Source organism: Eriocheir sinensis, chromosome 35 (genome assembly GCF_024679095.1).
Source record: "Eriocheir sinensis breed Jianghai 21 chromosome 35, ASM2467909v1, whole genome shotgun sequence".
NCBI lineage: Eukaryota > Metazoa > Arthropoda > Malacostraca > Decapoda > Varunidae > Eriocheir > Eriocheir sinensis.
This window is the reverse complement of record NC_066543.1, coordinates 11,205,801-11,227,883: the sequence shown is the minus strand read 5'-3', so window position 1 is coordinate 11,227,883 and position 22,083 is coordinate 11,205,801. Positions and strand designations below refer to the sequence as shown.

At 44.5% G+C, this 22,083-nt stretch overlaps 2 protein-coding genes across 2 annotated transcripts in view; one reads left to right on the top strand and one right to left on the bottom strand.

The window, feature by feature from the left end:
• Positions 1-103: 103 nt before the first annotated feature.
• On the top strand, positions 104-8,153 carry LOC127007385 (transcription initiation factor TFIID subunit 6-like). Its single transcript, XM_050878297.1, has 11 exons — positions 104-286; positions 1,781-1,867; positions 2,049-2,202; positions 2,691-2,838; positions 3,388-3,517; positions 3,834-4,013; positions 4,279-4,513; positions 5,015-5,157; positions 5,597-5,795; positions 6,111-6,244; positions 7,137-8,153. The coding sequence occupies exons 1-11, from the start codon at positions 140-142 to the stop codon at positions 7,392-7,394; spliced, it is 1,815 nt and encodes a 604-aa protein (XP_050734254.1). The 5' UTR covers positions 104-139; the 3' UTR covers positions 7,395-8,153.
• A 1,911-nt stretch (positions 8,154-10,064) lies between these two features.
• The window catches only part of LOC127007384 (lachesin-like), a 94,250-nt gene continuing 82,231 nt past the window's right edge, over positions 10,065-22,083 (bottom strand). Inside the window, exons 4-9 of the mRNA XM_050878296.1 lie at positions 17,866-17,994; positions 17,184-17,384; positions 13,869-13,952; positions 11,833-11,886; positions 10,989-11,210; positions 10,065-10,806 (exon numbers count right to left, since the gene is read on the bottom strand). Coding sequence (XP_050734253.1) covers positions 10,655-10,806; positions 10,989-11,210; positions 11,833-11,886; positions 13,869-13,952; positions 17,184-17,384; positions 17,866-17,994 — 842 coding nt within the window. The 3' untranslated portion in view covers positions 10,065-10,654. The remainder of the gene's footprint in view (positions 10,807-10,988; positions 11,211-11,832; positions 11,887-13,868; positions 13,953-17,183; positions 17,385-17,865; positions 17,995-22,083) is intronic.

The window sequence follows — 22,083 nt, the reverse complement described above, 5'->3', positions numbered from 1 at the left end:
TAACTCTCACTCTCTCTCTCTTTCCACACACAAACACACACACACACACACACACACACACAAAGAGAGAGAGAGAGAGAGAGAGTGCTAGGTGCATCGCACCGCTACCTTAGCGTCCCAACGCCTGTCAACAACAACAATGTCGGAGGACGCTCAGGTGCCTCCCTCCTTTCCGCCGGACTCCATCAAGATCATCGCCGAGAGCATTGGTATCTCGGCCATAGGCGACGATGTGGCCAAGGAAGTGGCCGAGGAGGCAACCTTTAGGCTGAGGCTGCTGGTGCAGGTGTGTGCGTGGGGGGACACTCTCTCTCTCTCTCTCTCTCTCTCTCTCTCTCTCTCTCTCTCAAGGCAGCCAAAAGGGTGACTTTCCAGAAAATATACTCTGACTGGTGGCCGGGACTCTGTTCTACTTTGCCTGGTGCCAGTTTCATCAGTAATTTACCTGAAGGCTCCCCGCCCCCGGCCAACCAAGCTACCCAAGCCTTCCTGTCCGTACATTTTCGGCTTAGGTCATCCTGCAATTCTGATAATCAAGTTATTTTGGTAATTGTGGAGATTGACTCCGCGCCTCCAAAATACGATATTACGCCTCCATATTATAGTTAAGGGACGAAATACATGTCCCTCAACCATAATATGAAGGCGTAAGTACTTAAAAGTAAAGTAGAAGGCCTAATCCCCTTCCCTTAACGATCTTGGGGAACCTGTGGGAAATCGTGTTTTTTGGGTGGGGGAGCATATTTAAACTACTCCAACCGAACTTTACATAACCTAACCTCTAATGGGGGGGGGCGCATCCCCCTTTGGCCCCCCCCCCACCTATATGATGCGCTGGTAAAACTAGAGAAGTACAACAGTATGTGAGACTTTGGAAAGGTTATTATTCTTGTGGGGGCAATATTGGAGGCACGTAGTGAATCCCCATATTTACCGTTATATTTTTGGTAGAAATCCAGTCTTCACAACTTCACTCCGGTGGCTGATATTATATTTTTGTATAATTTTAACATGCTCTTCAACATTTCTTAGTATTATTTGTTGCAAATTACTTGCCCCTATTATAATATTTCATTGATTTATTTCGTTCACTGAAAAGTAGGGGTGGTCGAGGGGGGCGGCCCCCTTAACCCTTTCCATACGCGACGCAGACGTCGGCATCACAGTATAGAAAGGGTTATAATCCTCTACCATTTCCTCTTAAGAGGTTTTGAAGAGGATTAAGAGGAAATGGAATAGGATTAAGAGGTTTAGAAGAGGATTAACCTTTTCCATACGGTGATGCCGACAGTGACACCGACGTCGGTGTCACCATATTGAAGGGGTTAAAAACTTTTAACTCTTTCTATACGGCGACGCCGACGTCGGTGTCCTGAAGCGCCCAGTACAATATACGGGACGCCGACGTCGGCTAAGAATCAAAATGGATGGATAACTGACAATAAAATGATAGTACTACATCCATGGGTGGGAAGTCACAGTTTTGAAGCAGTACATCCTTCCCTATATGAATTCATAGTAAAAAGCTAATGTTGATTATAAGGAAGGTTGGTTAGTGCAAGAGTAGTGGGTTAAAGCTGCTGTAACTCCGTAGGTCTTGATGTAATTATATATATCAAATAACACCATGAAGACCATACAGTTCACACGAGGGCAGAGAATGTAACAAATTGAAGTGTTTCCAAATAGTATTAGTTGAGGCATATATAGATTAACAGTTATTGCAGTGAGTTTTCTATTCCCTTCAAATATGATTCAATCAATCTTTTTATTCCTGTAGGATGGTATTAAATACATGCATCATGGGAAACGGAAGCGCTTCTCCACGGGTGACTTTGATAATATTCTCAAGATGAAAAACATCGAAGTAAGTACATTTTGGTTCTTGGTTCTTTTGATTGCAGTTGTGAGAACTTGATATTAAGAAAATGGTAATCTTTTATATTTCCTTAGTTTTCTTTATTAATCCTTTACTACTGAATTTTGTGTGTAAAATATGAAAGTACTCAAAGAACTGTTTTCCTTAATGGTTACTCACTTCCTTGCAGCCACTCTATGGACTGCAGTCTGTGGAACACATTCCCTTCAGGTTTGCCTCAGGGGGAGGAAGAGAACTGCACTTCTTGGAGGACAAAGAGCTGGAAATCAATGAAATGGTGAGCTCTCAGTTGCCGCGCCTGCCCCTGAACATGACCATAAAACGTAAGTGTTCCTTTTTGAGAGTTATCTGATGGGGAAGTAGCAGTTTTTCTTACTTTTTTGTTGTTCCTTCTGAACACTGTATGAAATGGTGAAATATGAAAATGCAAGGATCTTAAAACTTCCTTAGCAGAAAGATTTCATTGGGACTTTTAATGGATACTGTTGTAAATTCACAAGTCAAGGGTGACTCAAAAAGGATGACATCAATTAAGGGAAATGGTTTTCACTGACAGTCTGCTCTACAGAAAATTATCTAAATTCTCCTCATGTAAAGGGCAACTTGAGAAGGTTAATATAGAATTAGGAAAATAATTCACCCTGGGAATTTGCTTAACAGACAACAGTTTTCATTACCCTTGTATCAAAAGTGGTAAAAAAGTGATGTGGAATATGGGAAAATCTCTCTTTTTTTTTTTGGGGGGGGGAGGGGGGTGGTACTAGTGTAGCTTATCTTTGTGCAAGGGTGACTGTAATGAGTTCCTATGTAGCACACTGGCTGGCCATCGACGGGGTGCAGCCAACAATCCCTGAAAACCCTCCGCCCATTACCAAGGACCTACAGAAGAAGGACTCTGTGGACCCTGCAGCCAAGCTCACCGCTCAGCAGGATCATAAAGACAACAAACACATCCATGGGTGGGTATTCCCCATTCCAGTGAGTGTCAAAAATAATACTGAACTTCTGGCAACAGCTGCCTTGGTAACTGCTGACACACTGCTCCTTCAGGATATCTTATAACAAGCTCACTTAACATATTTTTTGCCCACATGGGAAGAAAAATGAAATCAAATATACTAATTCCATATACACATTAAAATTGATTGATCATTTCCAAAACAATGAGTGATGTAGCTGCTCACTTCATGTTGTCATAATGAAAGGGTCAGAGGTCAGAGAAGGAAGGTGTTGCCACTAGGGTCAGCATTATTTTGACAAAGGTGCTGAACAGGGTACTACTGTTGGTGTGCTGGCATCTTGGCCACAGCAAAGAGTTGGGTTTTCCAAAGAATGGGTTGTGATAATCCACCTATTGAGTCACAACTACGAAACAAATAAATCACCAAATACCAACCCCATAAATCTTTGGAGGAGCTTTCATTTGTTTGTTTATTGGCTATCCACTGGGTGTAATTTAAACAGTTATTATAATGGCACAAGACATCTCACCATGTTACATTTTTCAGGCGTGGCATGAAGAGCATTGAGACGGTCAAAGTGAAGCAGCTGGCAACTCATGAGCTTTCTGCTGAACAACAACTTTACTACAAGGAAATAACTGAAGCATGTGTTGGATCAGACGAACCAAAGAGAGGGGTAACGTAGAGAGAGTTTTGTCACTTGTGATAGAGGGTATAATTAACATTGCCACTTCCTCCCATATTGGAATCCTCAAAAAACATCAGTCAATATCAAGGTTACAGGCTTAGAAAAGGTTTACTTAAGGTGATATTAAGCAGGGAGAGGAAGGGAAAGAGAGTATCTGGATGGAAATGGGAGAGCATTGAGTGGAGGGTATTCAGTTAGATGCCACATGCAAATGGCAAGAAACAGGGAGATGCAGCATTCCCTGACTACCCACACTTGCAGGGGCAAGGCACTTCAGTAAGGTGATGTAATGCTTGTGTTCCAGGAAGCCCTACACAGTCTGGCCTTCGACCCTGGCCTGCATCAGATGGTGCCGCGCCTTTGTACCTTCATCGCCGAAGGGATAAGAGTCAATGTTGTCCAGAAGAACCTTGCTCTCTTGATCTACTTAATGAGAATGGCTAAAGCTCTTCTGGACAACCAAACACTCTACCTAGAAAAATATGTAAGTTTTCTCAAAGGATTTGTCTTCTCAGTATACAGAACCAGTCCGTATAATCTGAGTACCATCTGACCTGTGTCTGGTTTGATTAGTGGATTTCTTTTGCTATTGGATGGCAGCCCAGATCCCTGTTAAGCATTTGAGTTTCATCAGATTATAATTTAAAGAATTTTGACTATTGGGATTTTTAGAATTCAATTAATTGGACTTTTATCATATTATCTGCACTTTAATAACTTAATAAATCAGACAACTGTTTCCCTTGCAGCTTCATGAATTGGTTCCCTCTGTGATGACGTGCATTGTGAGCAGACAGCTGTGCATGAAGCCGGACATGGACAACCACTGGGCTCTCCGGGACTTTGCTGCTCGTCTGATTTCACAGATCTGTAAAAACTACAACACCACCACGAATGGCCTCCAGACCCGCATCACTAGAGTGTTCTCCAAGTGCCTCAACACAGAGAGAACACCTCTGTCATCAGTGTATGGAGCTGTAGCTGGTAAGAGGCATTAGCAGGATTTGCATGGGTTTGAGTGTAAAAAAATCAGGAATACTTTTTGTCTTGTCTTAGCGCCTGGGCCCCAACAAAAATGGGATACATGGATGCAAGTAATAGAACTCCAATCCCTATGCTTTGGGTTATGAAATACTTGCATATAGAATTCTGAGTGACAGATATCATGACCAGAAAAGTTGAGATGTCATGCAGGTTTCAACGCTTATTATTCCTCCCTTGCAAAATGTTTTGTTGAAGCCAATTATTCATAAGTTCTCCTGCCTTCATCATCCCCATTCATTGCATGTTCTCATTGAGTCCTATAAAATAGCTCTTAATTAGAAACATATTTGCTATTTCACACCTTTTTTCTCACTGAACAGCAAGGATACCTACACTACTACTGCCACCACCACCACCACCACCACCACTACTACTACTACTACTACTACTACTACTACTACTACTACTACTACTACTACTACCATTGCTACTACATTTCAGGATTGTCAGAGCTTGGTCCAGAAGTGACTAAAGTGTTTGTGATGCCCAAACTGAAGGCCCTGAGTGACAAGATTGAACAGTGCATGGAAGGAATGAACGCCTATGATAAAAATGCTGCCTCGCACATCAAGGGTTTGCTGCTGGTAAGTAAAATATTATAGCTGTGTACTTCATATTGTTCTAGCAAAGGTTGTAGTTTCATCTTTCCTCCTGGTTCTCTGTCTGCCCTGACTTTTACAATTCCTGGATTGCCACAATGTTACTTTGGTTGTCTAGCTTTTGTCAGTTGGAAGCATGTACGACCTGGCTAAGTCCATTTCTTATTCCTAATCATCAATAGATAAGGATCTACTGACCAGAAATTCTCTCATAACTAGTGTTAATTTGTCATATTAAGGTTGAAATGTTTCAATTGAATTGGATGATCATGCCAACCCAGTTTAGACCAGTGTTCATTTTTTAAATATTACGTTTTGTTTACTGTCACTTTTTAAATAGTTTTTGCTATTCATTATGTGCAAATGACTAACTACCATTTCATTTTATATGTCATGTCTTAGAGAGATACTTTTGAAATTTTAGAAAACAGTAGCACCAGTCCTCAAGACCCTCCGCAACCCTCCTGACACGGTTACTGACTACAAGGCTGAGTACGGGTACTTAGGCCCCCAGCTCCAGGTGGCAGTGGTCAAGGCTCGTCAGGCTCCACCGCCAACAGCCGCCACTCTCACAGCTCCCATCAGAGCCATCACACCAACTGCCACACGCATCATTCAGCAAGGTGAGGTCATGTGTTAGATTAGTGCCTTTCATAATATAGAAGACAAAGAAATTGGTGAAAATTATGTTTTTTATTGAGCTAATTCCTATTTTTCTATTTTTATTTTCTTAGGATGGAACTGATCAAATTTCCAATGACAAAAAGTGTCTTTTTTGCATTACTACTTTTGTGTCCAGTCTGTAGCACAGTGAAACCTCAGAACTCAAACTTTATTTGTTCCTGAAGGCTGACAACTGTATCCTTCATAAAACCACCCTCATTCTGTGTATGGAATTTTGTGCAAGATAAAATCTTTTACATTATATTACATTGCAGGGAACATGGGTGGGATAGGTGGCCTGGGGTCTCGAACAGTGGTGGTCAACAAGCCCCCAACACCTGGCATCAGCACCCAACAGCCTGGTCAGAAGGTGATCATCATGACCTCCAGACCACCCACACCAAACCAGGTATGTGTGCTTTGGCCTGCACCACCACCACTGATTACAAGGTTTGGAGTCTGTATGAAAATGTATTTGGAACATTATTATTCAGCTAGCTTTTTGTAGCTTTGCATCATGGAATTGCTATGCAAACATATATTAAAATAGTTAAAATTTTTGAATGCAAATGGCTAGTGAAAAAGTACTTTATCCCCACTAAGTCCTAAATAGAATCTGATCTTCACCTGCAGTGAGAAAAGATAAGGACCATCTGTGCTTTGAAAGATCAATGTTACCTTGAACATAGGGAATATTAACTTGAGAGCCAAGTGGCAGTACAAAACTTTTTCCACTGTGGTAGGTCGGACACTTGTCACTGTGCCTCACCTACACCCACTGAAACGGTCACATTGGACTCCTTGTCTATAGCTCTGTATGCCAAAGTTAGAATTGTGTGAATGGAGATAACTTTTTGTGAGGTACGTAAGCATTCACTATAGTAAAACCAGATTTGTTGGTTTACAAGTAAATTGACACAGACTATAGTTACCTAGCTTGGGGAATTCTTAAAAAAGAAAAAATAACATGGTAGATGAGGAGTTTAAGTCCCTGCTCACCAAATGTACCAGGTCATGGTTCCCTATCCTCTGTACTAATCGTAGAAGGAAGTGAAGATATGACTGAGGATTATCTTTGATCCATATCATCCATGCCCAATCATTCCTTTTTAGACTCCTGAGAGACCATTCGTCCTTCTTCCCCTCTCCATTTCTGTCCATTTCACTTCTATCAAGCCAACCACAACTCATACTGATCAATACTTCCATATTTCCATTGCTCCACACCCAAAACTTTTAAAATTTCAGTATCAGTAAGTTGCAATAACTTGACTAATCTCCTTGCCTCTCCCTGTCCACAGAGTGTGAGCTCTGAGGCAATAGGGGGAGTGATGAAGACAGCTGTTGTCAACACTGGTCCGCCAAGCAGCACTGGCCTCACCACCGTCACTGTCAACCCAGGCAGCCTGGCGGCGGGATCTCTCACCCAGGCAGCCGTGGCCCCCCAGGCAGCCGCACACCAGACCACCAAATATGTGGTGGTCTCAGCACCCAACCAACCCACAATTAAGACTGAAATTAAGGAGGAGCCAGACACCCAGCCCATGGACCTGACGTGATCAGTCTTGACACATTTGTTATTCATTCGTCTCTGTCTTCACTGTAGATTTCATAGTAAATTTATTTAGCATAGAGATTTTTTATTGTCAGTTTAATTAGCTCATCAGATATTAGTTCCTCAGGCATTATAGAGACAAATAAGACACTCAATAACCTAATTTATCAGTTTCTGGCTCCTTTATTTAAATCATTCTGTTATCAATATTCAGCTTATGGATTTTTAGCAGTTACTGTCATCATCATCACCATCATTATCATCATCATTCATACTCATCATCATCAACCAAAATCAATATTAACATTATATTGTACCTAAGCAGGGTGAAGTAGGAGGGTAAAGCCTCAACAGAAAGATAGATAGATAGAGAGAAATAAAAACATCAACCAGAGGAGGTTAGATTACCCAGTGAAATGGACCACACTACAAAACACTCAAAATTATTGTTATTACTACTCTACATTTGATCATTTTCTATTGAGGAAGCTGCATTGGGAAAATTAGGGGGATTATTATTCTCCTGATAAACCTTTTTTTATTAGGATGTAGAGTTTAACAAAAAAAAATATAACAAAAACATAATTTTGAGTTCAAATACTTAAGCTTACTCAGAAGATGGATGTCATATCCATGCTGGTCAGTCTTACACTCAGCTATTCATATTATGTTCCTCCTCAGAAAGTTGTAATTTGTGTGTGGTACATTTAGGGAATAAAGTATCTGCTATGAAATGTTTTCATAATATATACTATAAACTATCTGTGGCCTTTTTCCTAATCCCCAAATTACTTAATTAAATAAAGACACCCAGTGTCTTATAGGTGTCAAGGCTGGTTCCTAAAAGTTTTTCTGCCTGACAGACCTAAGCTCACTCCACAAACCTGATACCTCCTCTTTAATAGCAGCATACTTCAACTGACTTATCTTCAATGTCATGAAAAAAAGAAAAAAAAAAAAAAAGATAAGAGATTAGATGCTTCCATAAATCCATTTTGATACTGCCTCCGTGGTGAAGTAGTTAGCATCACAGCATGCCTAGCTGCAGATCTGTGGGCTGCGGGCCTAGGTTCAAATTCTGGCCCAGGCAGTCAGCATACAGCTTACCTCACTGTTTTATCCCCCCTTTGAGGCTGGTCAATAAATGGGTACCTGAGGAAACTTGGGAAAAGTAAACTGTGGTTTCCTGGATGTCACAAGTGCCCCATGCCCCAGGGAATTGGGATCTCACGCACAAAAGGCTCAAGGGCCAATGCATCAAAAATGAGCACCAAGGCTATGAGTAGCTATAGTGTATGCCCTTTCTTTTGGAGGTACTGTGAGAACACCTGCTAAGATTACATCACAAAATGCTCTCTCAAGATTTCCATCCACTCCATGGCCGTGGATCACTTTCTATAAAAACTTCCCTAGTGACTAACATGTGACTTATCAGCCCACGAATACCCTAAACAACACCTTCTCCAACACATTTTTTTTTAACAACTCCGAGTGACAAAATCTGATCTCTGGAATCCTTTTTCTCCTTACACTCTCCGTTTGCTGTTATCAACATATTTTTTCTCTTATTATTTGCCTTTTTTTATGTCCACCGTGGTCATAATTTCGTAAGGTGTGTGGTGCGTGATGGAGAAGGGACGTTTCCTGGGCCCGCTTTGACCCCCCTACTCCCCCCCCCCACCCCCCAGCCGTGCCTCGCCCCGCCCCGCCCTGCGTCGCCTTGGCCTTTCAGGTGCTGTGCCGCCGCCGCCTCCACTATTCATTAGCGGCATTCAAAGCCTGGCTGGTGGCCGCTGATTGGCTGGCCCACATACCGGCGAGGCCCCCCTCGGCGCCGCTGATTGGCCGGCACCATTGTGACACAGGTCGGGTCGCGGTATCGCCAATTTTGTTCTTTTTTCTTTGGTCCGCGCGGCCCCCGACATGCGGAGGCCTGAAGACTGGCGGCGTGCGGCGGGCAGTACCTTGGGCGGCTTCTACGTGGCTCTTCAACTTACTTTTGATGCCGCTGAATAACGGCTCACTGCCAGGGTATACCATTTTTTCGGTAACTTACTCTACCTCATGGGGTATGGAATAGCTTAGGGGTAATGTGTTTGACTCGCGATTGAGAGGCCGCGGTGGTACGGTACAACGAGGGGAGAGAAGGCTGAAGTGCATGGCCTTAGTAATACCGCTTGAGAATATTGTCGGAGGATTGTTCCCTTTCCCTCTCCCCTCCGCTATCCTTTGGTGAATCCCTATGTCCCACTATCCCGCATCCTGCACACTCCTCACCTTTTGCGACTCTCCACTCCATCCTGAACATGCAAGCCTGGGCCAAAATTCTCAAAAAATTTCGGGGCTAATACACCCACATCAGATAAGGCTTTTGTAGAGGCTGTGGCTATTTCCATGGGTAGCAAGAGCCTAGTGATAGTTTGACAAGATTTCTGTACCATCAATGTGAAAAAAAATAAAGAGAACCCGTATTAACTCCTCTGCGACCTTTGGATATACTTGCTGAGAGAGCCGAAAGCGTCTGCTGGTCTGCGTCTGCCTCTCTTCCATGCTAAGAGCTACCACGAACCCCGGTGTAACCCATCCCTCTACTGCTTAAGTTAGTTTACTACGGCTACTGCCACTACCACTACTACTACTGAGCGGTTAGAAGGAGAAAAGAACAACACCATGGTTAACTTTGAAACAATACCTTTTATTTACACACAATATCCGACACAACGACCTTACGAGTTAGGAGATATACAAGACTGATACATGGATGATATTTACACACACACACACACACACACACACACACACACACACACAAAGGGCCCCTCGGCTATTGGTAAGGGAGTGTGTGATTCCCGGCCGTGAGGAGGGAGAACTTATTTCCTTTTTTTCGTCTTCTACCCGTAAATGTGAAACAGCATGGAGGAAGGAAAGGTGCTAGGCGTCTCAAAGTTCCCGTTATTCTATGCTTTTTTTACTCTCTCTCTCTCTCTCTCTCTCTCTCTCTCTCTCTCTCTCTCTCTCTCTCTCTCTCTCTCTCTCTCTCTCATAGCGGTATTGAACAAGCAACAACAGTGACGAGAAGGTGGTGTAGGTGGTAGCGTCTGTAGTAGTAGTAGTAGTAGTAGTAGTAATAGTAGGAGTGTGAGTAGGAGTAGTGGTGGTGGTGGTAGTAGGAGAAGAAGTAGTAACAGTAGTAGTAGTAGTACAAGAAGTAGTGGTGGTGGTGGTGGTGATTACTGGCGGCAGCGGTGGTGGTGGTGAGCGACGTTAAAGAAGGAGTTGTTGGTGGTAGTGGCGGCGGTGGTGGAGGTGGTGGTGGTTCTGCTGACACAACGGGTAGAGGACGAGGACGAGGACGAGACAGGAGGCGAGAACAGAGGTGGCGGGTGACCTCTTGGATGCCTCGCCACCGCTCACTCCTGAACACACACACACACACACACACACACACAGGGAAAATAATAGTTGGTTAATAAGGGAAAATATCTACGCAGGCAAGATTAATTTTTCATTACATTTTACGCTACGATACTGTATTATTATTATTATTATTACTACTACTACTACTACTACTACTACTACTACTACTACCATCACTAACCTGCTGACTGCGTGACTCTGGGGCCGCCATCGCTTCTGTGGCCTCTGTTGAAGTCGTGCTCCAAGTCCTTCCTTTCATGCTCCTGCGACAGTCTTCTCTTCTCCTCCCTCCTCCGCTTCTCCTCCTCCTCCTCCTGCAGTCTCCGCGTCGAATCCTCCATGTCCTGGTTCCTCCGATCCTCCTTCCGCCCCGGCCGCCTTGCCCTGTACCCGAAATCCTCATCTGCGGGCGAGACGTGTTCTTTAAGCATCATCAGTAGTTCAATACAGGACTTATGTTTTCCCCAATGCTCTCCCCTTCTCTCACTGTGTGGTGTAAGTGTGGGCTACGAGAGAGGAAGGAGGGAATAAAAAGAACGAGGAGGGAAAGACGGAGGAAATGAGGAAGCAAGGAAGGAACGCAGGAAGTAGGAAGGGAGGGAAAGAAGATAGGAAGAAAGGGAGTGAAGGAGGAAGTTAGGGAGGGGGAAAGAAAGAAAGAAAGGAGGGAAGAAGCAAATGAATTGGTAATCACACGAAGGAAGGAAGGAAGAAAGAAAGGAAGGAAGGGGGGAGGAAAAAATTAACAGGTAAACAAACAAAAAAGGAAGAAATAACGAAAGAAGGAATGCCAAAAAAAAGCCACAACAAAGAAATAAAAGAAAGAAAACGAATGAAATGAAAAGAACGAAACAAAATAACAAACGCAGAAAGGAAGAACAGAAAAAAATAACTAACGAATGAGTGAGTAAACGTGGGAAAAAAATAAGCAAGCAAGTAAGTAAGTAAGGAAGGAAGGCAAAGAGGAAGGATGATAAAGGAGTAGGAGGAGGGTCGTGCATAGCCTAGTCGTGCAGACGACTCACCGAGCAAGCCTGGGCGGGCGATCTTGGTGGGCGGGGAGGTGGGTCTGTAGGTCTCTGTGGGTGAGGAAGGAACCGCGTCAGTCACCGTCAGTAGGAAGAGAACGAAGAGGAGTTGAGGGAGGAGGAGGAGGAAGACAAAAAGAGAAAGAAAAAACAAAAGAATGGGAGCACGAGTGTGAGTAGGAGCAGGAGGAAGAGAAGGAAGAAACAATAAGAGGAGGAAACAAAAAAAGAATGGGCGGTTTTAGAATAGGAGTAGGAGTAGAAGAAGAAAAAATAAAAAAGAAAGAAGAAACGGAGAAGAATAGGAGGACGAGTTCGAGTAGGAGGGGGAGGAGGAGGATAAAGAAAAAAAGAGAAAAAGAAAGAAACGTAAGAAGAATAGAAGAATGAGCAGGAGTAGATGGAGATAGAGGACGAGGAAAAAAATAAACAAGAATGACGAAAAAGAAGAACAGGAGGAAGAGGAGGAATAGAACAATAAGAAAAGAAGAATAACAACAGTGTGGTGGCTCAGCGGATGCCAAAAACTAACCGCTGATCCCACTCACTTATCCAATACTTTATTATTTCATTCACTCATTTATAACTCAAGCCTACAAGGGACCTTTAGGACGCCACTGTGGAATTCAACACTTATAAAAGGTAAAAGTCAGATACCTTTCGCTTCATTAACTCTATTTCTCATACTGACCGTCTTCTGTTCTTTATTTGTCCGCCGTAACTTTGCTTCCCTTGCTGTCTTATACTACTATTTTCATGCTAACTGCTTCTCCACTTTTGCTCCTCGCTGCACAGTCCTTTCTACTCGACCTCATCCCTGTGCTGTCCAACTTCCTACTGTAAGAGTCAACCATTTTCATTCTTTCATCCCTTTCGCTGGTAAACTCTGCAACATCCCTTTATTGTCTGTATAACCTCCTTCTCGTGACTCGTGACTCTTTCAAGGATTATCAAGATACATCATGAGCTAAAATACAAGACATTCTTCGGTTTCTTGCTCGGTCTGTTTTCATATGGTGCGGCGGTTTGTGAGATAATTTTTGTATTAGGTTTTGTCCTTGGTCTGTCCCCTATATATACTACAAAAAAACAACAACCCTATCACAAGTGTTATGCTACTCTGCTAACTGTCTAATACACACCCACATCCACACCCACACGTGTACATATACCCTCTGAGGTGCTGTTTCTGTTAATCATTTGTAGGATTTGTAGGATCTCTCTCTCTCTCTCTCTCTCTCTCTCTCTCTCTCTCTCTCTCTCTCTCTCTCTCTCTCTCTCTCTCCCCCCCCCGAGGCTGCAGTTCTGGGTGTGATGTGCCGATAAAAAGAGGCATGGCGGAGGCCGAACACCTTCGACCGTCCTTCATATCGAGGAGGAGGAAACATGGAAACAAATAAGAGAAGGCAACCTAAAACCTCTTAGCTCATATCACTCATCCACAGACTCATTCAGCCATCAATCTGTCCGTTATTACAACCATCCTTCTATCCTGCAAGCCAGACAGCCAGTGAGCCATGTAGCCATCCACCGAGCCAACCAGCCTACCTATTTGATATCCCTCCATCCCTCAACCATTCACCCATCCAGTATTCAGCACCCAGCAGGAAGCACATTCACCTCTCATCCCTCCACCATTCTCTCCAGCTTTCTTTCTTTAACTATCTATCTCTCCATCAACCCATCCAAGTTCTCAGCAGTCGAGGCAGGACGACTATTTTTTTTTATAGCACTGTGGCCTCCTAAAGATACTGGCCCGAGTTTTGAGTTGATGACGTCACAAGTGTAGGCGGATTTTCAGGTTTCCAGTGCATTAAAATGTTGTACTCTAACCTGATATTAACAAACTACCAGATGATATTTACGACAGCTGAGCCTACCATCTTATTCATGATACATTGCTGCACATCATACACATAAACTAATTACATTAACACGGTAAAATAATAGAAGGAAAATAAAAAAAGTGTATGAATATTTTGTCTTCCGGAGGTCACTCTAGCACCCCGCAGCCACCACTCGCGGGTACTCACTGTTGAGGGTGATGGAGCCGTCTGTCTCGGCGATGGAGTTCTTGGAGATGCACTTGTACATCCCGAAGTCCCCTTCCCGCAGGTCTGACGAGGCGGAGCAGAAGGACGACCGGCCGAGGGTGCGGGAGGAGAAATAAAAGATGTCTTAGTTCGTGTAGTGAAAGGTAGTAAGCGGCGAGGAAGATTTTGACCCTCAATATACGCACACGTGAAAACAGAAAGTTGAAACAATATAAATGAATGGTAATTGGAGGTAAGGGTTGACCATCAATATACAAAATATGAAAAAAAGGCGAAATGTAGTGGTAATAGCAGTAAGTAGAAGTAGTAGTAGTAGTAGTAGTAGTAGTAGTAGTAGTGGTTGTTGTAATAGTAATTGTTGTTGTTGTGATCTGTAGCAGCAGGCAACATAAAGCTTCCTGGCTTATAACGAGGCTGCCTGAGGAGGAGGAGGGGGAGGAGGAGGAGGAGGAGGAAGAGGAAGAGAAGGCGAAGGAGGAGGAGGAAGAGAAGGAGGAGGAGGAGGAGGAAGAGGACAAGGCGAAGGAGGAGGAGGAAGAGGAGGAGGAAGAGGAGGCGAAGGAAGAGGAGGAGGAGGAAGAGGAGGAGGAGGAGAAACAGGAGACAGAGGAGTAGGAGGAAGACGTATGAGTGAATCAGGAATAAAGAAAGGAGGAACATGGGAGCAAAGACGCGGGGAAAAATGAAAACAATATATGAATAAATAAAACTCTGTCTCTTTTATTGCCTCGGTGAATGGAGAGCGAACAGAAATAATCAGCGGGGCAGCGAGGGAAGGCGTGTTACAAAGGCCGGGGCGGAGGTGAGGAAGAGCTGAAAATGGACCACTGAGGGAGAGCCGCGTCGAGGGTGAATAAATAAATAACAGCCGGTATAGATATCAAGAGGGAGGGAGAGCGAGACCGAGACCGAGAGCGAGAGCGAGAGCGAGAGAGAGAGAGAGAACGAATACGGTGGTTGGGTTACTGCCTCCATCTCTATCACAAAGAAGCGAAGTAATGGCAGGAAACGGTAGAGAGAACGAGGTTAATCCGTAAGGGGGGCGTTCGAACAATGATGATTTATGAAGGAAATAGTGTCTGGCATTCACTACCTACACCGAAATACAAAATGAACAACACCTCTTTTATTTATTTTTCACCAGCCGGATGCGCGTGAGACTCTTCATTTTTAATCCGTCATATGAAAGAGTTGGGTTCAATAATGTTCGCCATACGGTTCGTCACGCCCTTGTTTACGAGTACAGTGATGGGCGCGTAACTGCAAGGGGGGTCGAAGTGTCACGGACGCGGTGGGTACAATCGGGGCTCATTTCCAAAGCGTGATAATCGGCGTGTGTTCCAATAATTCCGACACGTAATAATCGCGTTCATTTGTAAAACCATAAATCTGCGGCGACTCACTGCACATCCCACTTCATATACCGACATCACAACCACTGTACATTCCACTTCATATTCCACCAACACAACCACTACTGCACATCCCACTTCATATACCGACATCACGACGGTCACTGCACATCACACTTCATACATCACCACCACCACGACCACTGCACATCCCACTTCATACACCACCACCACCACCACTGCACATCCCACTTCATACACCACCACCACCACGATCTCTGCACATCCCACTTCATACACCACCACCACCACGATCTCTGCACATCACACTTCATACACCACCACCACCACGATCTCTGCACATCCCACTTCATACACCACCACCACCACGATCTCTGCACATCCCACTTCATACACCACCACCACCACGATCTCTGCACATCACACTTCATACACCACCACCACCACGATCTCTGCACATCCCACTTCATACACCACCACCACCACGATCTCTGCACATCACACTTCATACACCACCACCACCACCACGACCTCCATCACCTCTTTTTTCGCCACTCACTTCACATCCCACTTAATTAGCTGCTACCATTACCTCCATCACTCACTTCACATCCCACTTCAGTTGGCACTACCTTTACCCCCATCACTTCTATTTCCACCACTCAATTCACATCCCACTTCAGTCTACACCCTTTAGGACCGCCAATTAACATTACATTCCCTTTACATCCCTTTTAGGCTCCTTTACTCGCCCTCAGTGACAAGCCTGGTGATGCTAAGTTTGATTGCAAAGTTTAGTTCTTCCTCAGTGACCAATAACAACCATTAGTGTCACTATTAATAGCACATCCTCTGGACACTCCGTGAACATCTTGTACTTCTCCGAACTGGGTGGAAAACCTGTCCACAGAGGGCTTTGATCTTCTCTTACCCTTCCTGAAACTGTGACAAAGAGCTCCAGTCACTATACAGGTCGCGTCCCCCCTGCAGCAGCCCACGTTCACTGATTCCTCACAAAACCCTCGTGAATAGAGGGAGGGTTAGGTTAGGTTAGACTGTTAGCCCGACGGAATGTGTCCTTTATTTCACTCTGCATCGGATTTGCAGTACCTATACTGTGCACGTCTGCTTTGTTTGTTTCATTCCTCTGCTCTACTACTCCAACTGATCGAATGTTTTAAAATACTTGATGGCTTTACGAATGTGGAAAAATCAAAATTGTTTATAATCGATAACCCTTTGCGAACGAGAAATGATGGCACAAAACTTAAATGTAGACAAGTAAATTCAGACTGCACCAAGTTTTTCTTCACCAATGTTGTAGTGCGAGAGTGGAATAAGCTCCCACCTTCAGTGATCCAGTGCAACACGAATGACTCCTTTAAAATCAAGCTCGACCGACACTTCCTTCAACTTAATATTTACTAAAGTAGAAATTCAAAGTTTTGGTGCCATTTGATTAATATAATTTCACTTAGATTCAAGGACAGAGCACCTAGTCTGAACCACAGGGTCTGTGTGCTCTAAATATCTATGTAAATGTAAATCAAATCAGTTTGTGCTTATCTCCTTCATAACAGAAAGAACATTAGTCCCTGCAGCTATATGGCGTCCGGGCGAGGCTGCAGCGCCCGAGCACTGCATGAAGCCACTAAACTCCGCCCCGGAGAGTGTGTCCCAAGAGAGGCGGTGAGGAGGGCAGGAGGCACGAAAGGGCTTGACGTGGTACAGGGGAGGAAATAAATTATGTATCACCAACCTTTTGATTCATATGAAAGTGGATAAATTTTAGATAGAGGAAAACAACAACTAAGCGAAGAAAGAGCTGAAAAGATATGAGAAAAATAAAACGACAAAAGCTGAAACGATAAAGAATTTGACGTATCTCCTCCAGTTTCATGGGCGTCCCTCAGGGTCTCACCTCGAATGGAAAGGACCATGTGTATCTTGTAGTGGTCCTCGAGGGTGTGGGTGGTGATGCGGGACGTGTTCATGACCATGGCGTCACGGTTCTCCCAGTAGGTGATGGCCCGCGGGTGAGCCTCCACGAAGCACTCCAGCTGTACGTCAGTCCCCAGTGGCGCCCCGACCAGCTGATTGGGCACGTGCATCTGCGGCGCGACTGTGTGGGGAGGGGAGGGCGTCAGCGGGTGTGTGTGGCATGGGGAGGAAGGGGAGGGGATAGGTGGGGATTTTGAGTGTGGAAGGGATTGGTGAATGGCGAAGAGGGGGAGGGTAAGTAGGGGATGCTGAGTGTGGAAGGGATTAGTATGTGTGGGAGGGAATCAGTGAGCGGTGTTGCAATGGAAGGAGGGCGTTCGATAGGGGGAAGGATAGTGTGAGTGTGGAGGAGGAGGAGTCACAGCACCAAGAACACTTAGGTCGGTATTGTCAGACGCTTCCACCCCTCACAACGACTATTTTCAAAGGCCAAGCAGATCAGTCGGGTCCTCATGAGCGGTGTTTTAGACTCATGACACAGAAGAAGGGGCAGATTACCACAAGGGTCATAAAACTACTCCTGGAAATGCCCACAACTCCTACGAAAGCCTTGTCAAATAGGTGTGTCTAAGCGCAGAAATGTTTAAAAATATGGCCCTTACACTCCACGTCGAGGGTGATGCGCTTGCTGACGGAGGGCGGCACCCCGTTGGAGGCGATGCATAAGTAGGCGCCCATGTTTGTCCTGCTCACTTGCCGTAGGCCCAGCGTCGCCCCGTCCAGCTGGCGTACTGAAAAGAAAGGTAGGCGATAAATGAAAGAATAGTGACCTGCTGACCTACCACAGACCCAGCGTAGCTCCGTCCATCTGGCGTACTGAAGAGAAAGGTAGGCGATAAATGAAAGAATAGTGACCTGCTGACCTACCACAGACCCAGCGTAGCCCCGTCCATCCGGCGTACTGAAGAGAAAGGTAGGCGATAGAAATAAAAGAAAGGAAAGTGACTGGTAGAAAAGATAAGGAATGGGGGTGGATGAGAAAAAAAAACAGAGGCTGGTTCAAAACATGGAAAAAAGTGGCTGGATTTGAAATTGAAACAGATATAGAAAAAAATGCTACTGGTATAATAAATGAGCTGGAAAGAAAAAAACAGAAGAAAAAAAGGTCTTGGTTTCGAAAAAGGCTCAGGGAAGAAAAATAAAAAAAAGATGAGCTGGAAGAAAAATGGACTGATTCAAAAAGAGGAAAAAAGGACTCGTTGAAAAAAAGAAAAAAAAAAGAAAAGTTTAATAAAAAGAAAAAAATGTGTGAAATATAAAACCAGGAAGCGACTCTTGACATCCTTACGACGAAAAACGACCAGATGACTTTGGGCCATCACACACACACACACACACACACACACACACAAAAAAAAAAAAAAAAAAAAAGGATAAAAACAACAACAATAAAAATAGCTACGAAACACTCGACTATGAAGATCACAAAACTGCTGACATTAATTATTATCCCGCTCGCTCCGATTCTACGTGTAACAGGTGGTGAAGGAGGTGGAATGGGCGGCGGCGGCGGGGGAGAGGGGGGGGGGGTAGTAGGCGTGAGTGCGGACAGGTGGGGCGGCGTAGGCGTGGCGGGGGGGAGGGTGGCGAGGCGTGGGGGTGGACAGTTAGACGAGTGGGCGAGAAAGAAATTGATTATGCAATGACGAAATTATTCAACCACACGCCTCATTTTCTATCTCCATCCCTTAAGGCGGCGGAAGGCGAGGAGGAGGAGGAGGAGGAGGAGGAGGAGGAAGAGGAGGAGGAGGAGAAAAAGGAAGAGGAAATAAAGGGATAGTCGACAAAGCTAAAAAAAAGATGAAATAGAGAAAAAGGAGGAGGAGCAGGAGGAGGAGGAGGAAGAGGATAATGAAAAGGAGGAGGAAGAACGAAGACAAACCGCTCCAATCCCCACAAACAACCCACTCCATCCTTCCTCGTACAGTCCTCCCCTTCTATTGGGTGTGAGTGTGTGGGTACGACAGCAAGAAGGAGCAAGAGTGAGAAAAACAGAACACTTGGAACTAGACAAAGAAGACAAGAGAGGAGAGGGAAAAGAAGGATCCCCGCATCACCTGCCCTTCTCGCCCATCTGTGCCTCATCTCACCTCGGCGCTGGGAGACTTCACCTGCCGCGGAGACACCTTTGGCGGGGCGAGGCGGCGAGAAGCTCAACAGACTCAGTGGAAGCGTCGCATCTCATTGTCTTATTCAAACTGTCCTTGGCTCACCGGCACAGGAGAAGGATGATGATGACGATGAGGATAAGGACTAGGTGGAAGAGTAGGAGGAGGAGGAGAATAACGAACAAGAAGAGGTCTTAAAACGCTCTCTCTCCACCACCACCGCCAACAACAGCCATGGGGGTTAGTAACAGCAGGTAAGGTCCGGTAAATGCAGCTGATGTAAAATTCACTCGCCACGAAGTTGAAATGGCCGAACTTGATCACCCTTTGTTTTTCCTTCACCTTCTTGTTCGTGTATGTGTGTGTGTGTGTGTGTGTGTGTGTGTGTGTGTGTGTGTGTGTGTGTGTGTGTGTGTGTGATATACTAATACATTCTCAATAAGTCTCGATGAATCTTCTCTAAACCCACATTAAAAAAAAAGGAAGTAAAAATATAGAGAAAAAAAAAAGAGTGATGTTTCCTGAGCCTGTTTGGTATATCGCCTTGGCTTATGTCCATTCTACTATTTCTATTTACAAACGAATTTTCTTACTATGGATCACAAGCCACTGATGAAGATTGTAAGTCCTGTCTTGAAATGAAATGGAGGGGGGATCATAACAAAGCTTCTTGACTTCTATTGAGGGCACAAGTAGCTATCATATACAGACAGAGGGGAGAGTTGAGGGAAGGACGCAGTGGTGGTGGTGGTGGTGGTGGTGGTGGGGGAGAGGGAGGGGGGGGGACGTGGAGGTATGAAAGAAGCGTAAAAAAAAGAGGAAGGAAAGAGAATACCAGGTGGTGAATACTGAGTAAAAAAGAGTATAGAGTGAACTGAAAGGGAGCGTGGCGAGAGCGAGAGAGAGAGAGAGAGAGAGAGAGAGAGAGAGAGAGAGAGAGAGAGAGAGAGAGAGAGAGAGAGAGAGAGAGAGAAAGGACACAATAGTAGGCGTAAGCTATAGGAAGGCAAAAGATAGTAGTAGTAGTAGTAGTAGTAGTAGTAGGAGGAGGAGGAGGAGGAGGAGGTGGAGGAAGGGTATGGCAAGGGCTGAGTTGCGTTGGTGGTGGTGGTGGTGGTGGCGGCGGTGCGAGTTAGCTAAGGTTAGGTATAGTTGGGTTGGTGGCGGAGGCGGCGGCGAGGGAGGCGGAGGCGGCGGCGAGGGAGGCGGCGGCTCACCCTTCAATATATCAATTATTTCTGCCTCTTTGAAGTTGTTTTTTGAGAGTAAACACAAAGGACGGAAAACATGAGCAGCGACGTGTTCATGCATAGCCTTTCTTTGTTCCCCGCGATGGATTTTGAACTCTCTCTCTCTCTCTCTCTCTCTCTCTCTCTCTCTCTTATATATTTAAGGGCAAAAACAGAAAGAGAGAGAGAGAGAGAGAGAGAGAGAGAGAGAGAACAAACTTCATTCATTTTGACATGTGTAAAGAGTTAGACTGTGTGTGTGTGTGTGTGTGTGTGTGTGTGTGTGTGTGTGTGTGTGTGTGTGATGAAGGCTTGTAATGTGGGAAAGTTGATTGTACTGGTTTGGTAGTTGTGGTTGTGGTTGTTGTTGTTGTTGTTTTTGTTGGTGATGATGATGATGATGATGATGATGATAGTAAGAATGACGATCACGGTGTTACTGCAGGTAGTGGGCGTGACTGCGTAATAATGCTGATAATAATGAAATAATAAAACAACAACAATAATAATGACATAAAAACAATAATCACAATACGTTCACAATACGAGCCCCTTAACATCTCTATATCTTTTAATAAGCAAACAAACAGACAAACAAACAAGCAAACAAAACACAGGCATAAAACCTTTACTCGTCAGTCTATTGGGTGGATCGCTCTTCCAGGTAGGCGGCGAGGCTCACCTGTGCTAATTAACTCCGCCACGCTCACCTCGGCTTTGGCTTCACGCATTTTCACCTGCTCGCGTGTACACCTCCGCCTCATGACACCTGCGGGGCTCGAGGCGGAGTGGAGGTGAGGGCAGAGGGAGCGGCCGAGGGTGTGGGTCAGTGTCTCGCGTTCAGGTGAGGTAATGCGCCGCGGGACAGGTGCGAGGGCAGGTGTGGTGAAGGTGTTAAGGTGTCGGCTTCATGTGTATTCTTTGTACGGTGAAGGAGACACTTATTTTTTTCTTGTTGTTGTAGTAGTAGTAGTAGTAGTAGTAGTAGTAGTAGTAGTTGTAGTAGTAGTTGTTGTTGTTGTTATTGTTCGTTTTCTTCATCTTCTCTTTCTCCTTCTACTTCTTTTTTTCCTTCTTCTCTTTTTTCTTCTTTTTTCTTCTTTCATTTTCCTTCTCATTTTCTTCTTCTTCTTCATCCTTTTCTTCATCTTCTTTTTCTCCTCCTAGTTTATTCACAAAATCTTTCCAAACATAGAATTCACAAGATAATAAAACAAAATACCAAAAACAGTAAAAAAAAAGCAATAAAATAATAACCAATAATCAACATTTTGTCCAGATCGAAGCATAACCTTATCGTCTTTCAAAATGATCCTCCACCAACCAACCAACCAAACATCAAATGAAGAGAATCCCGCATCACGGTGCTCCTAAAAAGAGATCAGATAAACGACGGAGAAGAGAAGAATGAACGGTAAGAACGTCTCAATCTTTTACCGTCTATCGTTCATGTACCATTGTCTGTCTGTTGCCCAGCCTCGAC